The sequence below is a fragment of the Octopus bimaculoides genome, chromosome 4, assembly GCF_001194135.2.
Source record: "Octopus bimaculoides isolate UCB-OBI-ISO-001 chromosome 4, ASM119413v2, whole genome shotgun sequence".
NCBI lineage: Eukaryota > Metazoa > Mollusca > Cephalopoda > Octopoda > Octopodidae > Octopus > Octopus bimaculoides.
The window spans coordinates 94,261,930-94,269,124 of record NC_068984.1 but is presented as its reverse complement, the minus strand read 5'-3'; the positions used below and the strand labels follow the sequence as shown (position 1 = coordinate 94,269,124).

Genomic DNA, 7,195 nt, shown 5'->3' with positions numbered 1-7,195 from the left:
ACATATCTACACGCACATACACACATACATGCATATACATACATTTGTACGCATATACACACGGTAGTCGTGTGGTGATGAATATTAAGGCAGTGCTATATGTATAGGAAAATGATGCTTATATTAACTAGTAAGATATTAAGTGATTGACAATTTATAAAGGTGATGAATGGTCTATTAATCTCAAGAGAGAGATTGTGTTGTTAAGTGAGATGGAAATTAGAGGGGGCAAAAGAAAAAGGGGGTTAAAGGAGTAAAAATTACTTGTATAAACTAAGTTAATATTATTACCAAAGTTTACTTCGATAATCACGCTCTATATTTGTTGGTGCAAGGGTTTTCCAATAGGTAAAATAAAATAAAATTTTATGTGGTGCAGTATTTTATACATCATGAAGCAGGGACTAGAAAATATTTATATGTTTTGAATTTGTCTTACGATAAACGTAAACAAATGAACTAAGATTGCTTTCAGAATCTTAGATATGTCTAAGAAAGTTACAGAAGACAATTAAAATTCTTAGATGCAGAATAATGCCACTAATATAACCTAAACAGGATAAATAACTCCTATCTTTGCTGAAGAAAGTGAAAGCAGCAAGTGAAGGAGATGGAGGTACGAAAGAGCAGTGAAATCAACGGAATTAGGTTATTGGCGCACAACGTATTTAACATAGTTGGAAGTAATGTTTATGTTAAGTTAAACTGAAAGTAATATTTCAGTTCATGTTTATAGACGTTCTGGGTGTCCTAATTTGGGTTCAAAAGATGGAGAGTGTTCAGATAACATATACCAAGTGAGACAAGCCAACCATACCTTTATACATATAAAGGGTTAATTGTATGAAAAAAATGCATGGGGTTGCCAATGTTTACATCTGTACGCATTTTCGATGAACGTGTTCACCAGTTTATTCTTCAAGAATAAAATGAAAAACAGTTCCGTATTGTATAATGGGCAAAATTTCCTACCTTTATCGTATGGTATAGGTGTGGAGAGAATTAGCCAGTCTAAGTTAAATTTTATGTTGTTGTCTTTAAGTCCCCAAATTAATTTGCTAAGACTCGTGGTATTACGTTTATTTCTATCCCTAAAAGAAGAATAATGGTTAGATATTCTTCTGGATATTGGCGAAGAGGACGATCCAATGTAAAAAGACACATTAGTAGGGGTGCTGACCTTGCATTGATATATAGTGTTTTTGTGTTTTGCATTATCACTTAAAAAACTAATTCTGTTGCTATTAACTGCTGTGGATTGTCAACAAGACGTTGTGGCGGTGTAATGGGATCTTTTCCCTTGAATAAAATTAGTGCCGTTGTTTGTCAACAACAACTATTGGCAGTACTGTTATTTATGACATCGTTCGTGCGTTTGTACTAGTTTTAGCTTTAGGGTTAGGGTTATGAGTATTTTTGCCAAATTTGGTGAAAAATTTGTAGCGATGTATTGAACAGATTTTCACCAAATTTTGCAAAAATACTCATAACCCTAACCCTAAAACCCAAACCCTAAAACTAAAACCAGTACAAACGCACGATGTCATAAATAACAGTACCGCCGATAGTTGTTGAAAAACAACGGCACTAATTTTATTCAAGGGAAAAGATCCCATTACACCGCCACAACGTCTTGTTGACAATCCACAGCAGTAATTGTTTTCACCTCAATAGACGTCAGTGATTGGTTGAAATTACCGAAATACGACAACTTTTAACATGAAATAACTTCGAATATAAAATTTTTCTCTGTTCTATAAGACAAAATATACAAGTATACGAAGTTTTAAAGTGTTTCGGTAAAAAACACTAAAAAACTAAATAAAAAATGGTGTCCGCCAAATCAGAAAGATCCGTCTTTACAGAATTTTCTTTTAGGGGATGACACCCTTCTCTTGAAAGTAAGCAATGACATCCTCCTTCGGTTTTTATTTTCTCTATCATATTCGTGTTGGCAGCGGTCATACTTGTATTTAGGTTGAAAAGGTCCAGGAAAGCACAATTCAAAACTATGAAAATGAGTGTAGTGGCGCGAAATTATAGCCGCCATTTGAGGAAGTACTGTTCTGCGCATGCGCAAGGAACTTCACCGCTGGAAGCACCTCGAGTGCACATGCGTAGTAAAACCACTACTTAAGGAGTGAGTTTCACTTTCTTAGGGAGTTGAGCGACAGACCTTCTACGTGACAACTCCTCAACGAAGCACTTTTCACTTCGATGCCTTTGATAGCTACTTGCTTCTCTGGCAGACATCAAGGAAGCCCTTAACCTTCCAATACCAAATTACAACTTAATCAGCGGCTGCTAAGCTGAGTGACACAGGATTTATATAACCAAACATCATAAAAAATAAAACTTATTTTTATTATGTTGTTGAATTGTTCTACTGTTCCTTAATATATATTTATGTTGAAAGGTGATAGAGAGAGACTAAAGTCTCTATGACAACTATCAAACTTTTACATGAGGTTGTGACAGGACAGCAATCGAAAATATTCGCTCCCCCACCGAAAAAAAAAAGTGGAAATGACGAAGATGAGGTACAAAGGTCCAGAAAATAGGCACTCGTCAAAGAAGATACACAGGTAAAGAAAATACACGTAGTGATGGTTTAAGCAGACTACAACTTTGTTTGTTACTATGGAAATAAGCACAAATGTGTCTAGCTTTCAATTGGCTAAAATATCCTAAATTTGCAAACTTTACAGGCTTTTTATTAGTTTATGGCAAAAATAAATTTCGTTTTCAAAATTAGCATACAAAACTAAATCAGTACACCAAATTTGAAAACAGTTGGAACAAAATTAAAAAAAAAAATAGAAAACTGTGACAGCAACAGAAAAGATCCCCAAACCCAGGTCCAACCCAAGATGTTCAGTGTTTTCATTGCCCCACAAAATTTTACTAGGTTGTAAGCGCACAGACCGTTCCCGAGCATATGGGTTCAGGTGATGTAATTATTTTAATTCGATTAAATAAAATGTTATCTCAACATTCTTCTTAATTGGTTCGTTATGGGACAACAGGCAGCTAAACTTAATCACTAACCAAGAAATACTCTTCCACCAGTGCGACACATTCTTTGTGTGCTAATTTAGATATTGTATAATCAAATGTGCCACTTTGCAGATAGAACTATTTTGATAGTTGCGGCTACTTGTTGCAATACGTCGCACCCATTTTATTTTACAGAATTTTGCATGACCGGAACATTCCATTGATAATTGAAACGTTGACTTCTGACATAGGCACAAGAACTCAACATCGTCAGTTGAGGTTGACTGGGACTAATTTATTTACCCCCAGAAGAACGAAAGGCTAAGTTGGCCTTGGTGGGTCTCAAAATCCTCAGAACATAAATACCCCCAAGGCATTTTCACACTCCACTGTTCTACTAAATTAATAATTATTACCAGCAGTAGATTTTATATTAGCTAGTTATCGAGCTGTATATTATGATACACAAATCTTTCTACTTTTAGCAAATTATTTTGTTATTTTGCTGTTTGTAGGTAGTCACATTTACACTTACACGTTTTTAAAATAGAAATATTAACTTATATTTGAAAAATCTTAAATATCATATATTTAAGATTTTACAAATATAAGTTAATATGTAAATAAAACGTAAAAGTTTGTATCCCACATGTATTAATTAGTATTAGCATTTCATTGTAGTGGGTCCTAATGAAATATTCTCTCACTACACCAAAAAAATAACTTAATAAAAGATCTCACACATTACCACTATAAATCCAGAAATAAAGAAGAAAAATGTGAAGAGAAAACGCGAGTGAATAAAAGAAAAGGGAATTGTTTAAATTAACAGTTAAAAAGTTTTGGTAAAAAGTTTACATATTCATCACATTATGTATGCCATACAAAAAGTCATAATGGTAACGCTGGATTATCAAGCCAGCATAATGTGATGCATTAAAAAAGATAGTAACAGTTAAATGATTTTTAAAGTTTGAACTATCCCTTTTTATTTTTCTTGTATAGAATATATTTAGAGAGAGATGAAAATGACGATTGCTGAAATATTGCTCTATTATTTTTATTGATGAAATAGTTTGGAAACGCTGATTATATCAACTCTTCGAATTTACAAAAGGAAACAATTTAAAGAAGTAGAAATAATTAAACTCTAAAATGTTTTGTTCAATTGTAAGGCAGTTCGGTTACACTGAGGGAGAGAGTGAGTGAGCTGCTAAATCTGGATTCTTTCTCCCTCTCTGGCGGTGAATTGATGATTGCAGTAGAAGATAACAGAGGAATGACCTAGTTAATTCGAGTGACCGAGTAAAAAAGAAAATAAATAAAAAAAAGAGCCCACTCATCAGCTTCGGCTTTCCTCTGAGTAAAAGTAATGGCGGGGGTGACAACTTCTGTCTTAAGGAGTTAGCTTCATAAAGTGACACAAGCTGGTACATACGTCGAAATCGTACTGCACACACATACATACAGGAACATGAATTTTAAGAGTGCGATTAGGTGTGTGCATAGAGATATGGCCACGCTGTGTGCAAATATATCGCTGTCATTAAGTTTTAGATAGATGTTAAACAAATCAAAATAGAATTGTGTTGTACAGATGCATTTATCTTGGTTTTATATGGTTGCAATATAAACTGAGGAAAATATTTATAGATATAGGAAAAATGGACAATATACTCTTTTATATCTGACCATAGGTGAAGCGATTGATTTTAACTTGTAAAATAGTCCCTTTCACTTTCTCTGTTTTAACTCTGTCTCTCTCTCTCTCTCTCAAGTTATTGTTATAAACATTTCTATCTAGAAACACATACTTAAGCACACGCGCTTTTACGTATATGCGCGTGCATGCTACTCATCCTTTCCATACCTCGGGATTTTCCCCTTTTGCATCAATATTTTGAGGTGTGTAATTAAAGAAATTGATCATGGCTGCGTTAGATACGGACTCCTTTAGCAGGCAAACTTCGCTTCGAAGATCAAGAAGAAAACCGAACACGCCATATGCAAGTAAGTTTCCGAAGATAACATTATTGGTTTTCATATCTCTTGTTTCTTTTACTTTCTTTCCACGGCTATTTCCGATTTTTCAGTTATTGTTTATACATACATACATACATATATATATATATATATATATATATATATATAAGCTCATACCTTAGATTTTACTCATCGTTTCATCCTGCGGTGTTGTGTTGTAGTAGTTGACATAACCAAATAGTGTTGAAAAATTCTCTTGATTCTCTTAACCATTTAGCTTCTAATTTTATTATGAGAAATAATTTGGCATGACTGTCACTATTATCTATGTTATACAAAATTGGGTCTTTTGTTGATCTTTTTTTCATGTAGGATCATTTTCAAGCACCGTGTTTAGCAATTACTTAACTTGATGAACTCATCTTACTGATAGTTCTTCTGCACGCATTTCTTTTAAATACTGTCAGGCCATTTTGTTCTCTTTTACAGCCCTTTTCAAAGTACATTGATCTCTTTATTTAATTTTTACAATTTACCCTTTTATCATCCTGAACTGCAAATCTTGCCATTTCCACTGTTGCTATTTAAACTCACCCGATGATTCTACTGCACCATACACAGTAGGATTGCTTAATTAAAAAAAACAAAAACAAACTTAACTAGAAAACATCTTATAATCCATCGAATTCCGATCAAATTTAAAGTAATGTTAATATGCATTTCTGTATTTTCAGTCAAAATTTTCAAAGTTCCTTTTAATATGTGTGCGCGCGCGTGCATATATATATATATTGTTGATTAAATTGGTGAAAAAACATACTGAAATGTACTTAGGATCAGACTATAGAGTACAATTAATTTATACTTTTTCTTCGCCTTTAACCTTTATGTTTTTTAACTATATATATATATAGTATAAGAAAATAAAGTGGTAGTGGGTGCAGACTTGTGTAGTTATATATATGGGAATCAGTTTCCTTTAAGACACATTCAGACCACATCTCTGTTCTAAATCCTCATCCGATTTTCCGTATCCACTGAAATCTCCGGCAGACGTTCAATGAATATAATTTTCTTCTTAGAAAATCCAAGGGTCTGACAAGCGGATGCCTAAATACCCTAATAAAATGATAAAATTCAAATGTAGCGGTTTATTCAGTGTGTATGAGTGTGTGTATGTATGGGTAAATAGCTGTGTATATGCATATATATGTATATGTATATGTTTATTTATAGACACATACACACATACGGTGTCCCAGCATGGCCACAGCCTTTCGGCTGAAACATTTAGAAGAAATAAATATCAGGAAACTGGCTAGCTGTATTTAACAAGACTTGTGATTTTTATTGTATCATAACATTATATATTGTCCGTATTTATAGTGCGCGCGCGTGTGTATATATATATATATATATATATATATATATATATATAGATAGATAGAGAAATAGATATATATATATCGTGTAGATTCCAAATATACAAAATTTTCGTGGGGGTGCGGTGGGGAATTTCGGGAAATTCACCGGAGTCCAATTCAGTTCGTCTTAACTTTAAAGAAAACGGATATTTTTTATTAAAATCCTCTACAAATATACCTCGGACTATGTAGATTCGGATGACATAGGAATTTTGGGGGTTATTTTTGAGAACTGTTCCCCACTTAGGGGTATTTCGGAACAAGTCGTCCATATTTGTTTCATTTTCTCCGTTTTCTGCGTTTGTGCATCCGTAGATTTCTACTGAAGCAACAAACAGGCAGTGAAGGCAAATGAAGCCCTCACCAGAAAACTCGTTATGCTAGAAATAACACCTAAAGGTCTTGTACGCAGAAATATGTTATTAAGACGACTTACCTGTTGCATACGATTTTTTTTCAATTTAAATTCCCAGGTAACCGTTTCTAATAGAAAGACAGAAGACACCAGAAGCAAAAATAAGCAATATACACGTAGTTAAAAAATACAAGTGTAAAGTATAATTTGTTACATAATCTCTATAAAAAACATGATATTGAATGGAATAATTCCCCATTTCAACATTTTTTAATTACATGTGTGTGTGTGTTAGAAATCTACGGATGCACAAACGCAGGAAATGGAGAAAATGAAGCAAATATGGACGACTTGTTCAGAAACATCCCCGAAACACAAACACTTGTACATATGTATGTATATATATATATATATATATATATATATATATATATAT

The 7,195-nt window shown here is 33.3% G+C and overlaps 1 protein-coding gene across 4 annotated transcripts in view; it reads left to right on the top strand.

Moving 5' to 3' along the window:
- LOC106872494 (SLIT-ROBO Rho GTPase-activating protein 1-like) overlaps positions 1-7,195 on the top strand; it is a 518,762-nt gene that overhangs the window by 170,791 nt on the left and 340,776 nt on the right. Inside the window, exon 1 of one of the 4 annotated variants that reach the window (XM_052967275.1) lies at positions 4,071-5,007. The exons of 2 other annotated variants lie outside the window; for them this stretch is intronic. In XM_052967275.1, the coding sequence (XP_052823235.1) occupies positions 5,002-5,007 (6 nt within the window). In that variant the 5' untranslated portion in view covers positions 4,071-5,001. Of the gene's footprint in view, positions 1-4,070; positions 5,008-7,195 lie in introns of those variants that run through there. One more of the 4 variants, XM_052967273.1, reaches the window with a different exon arrangement.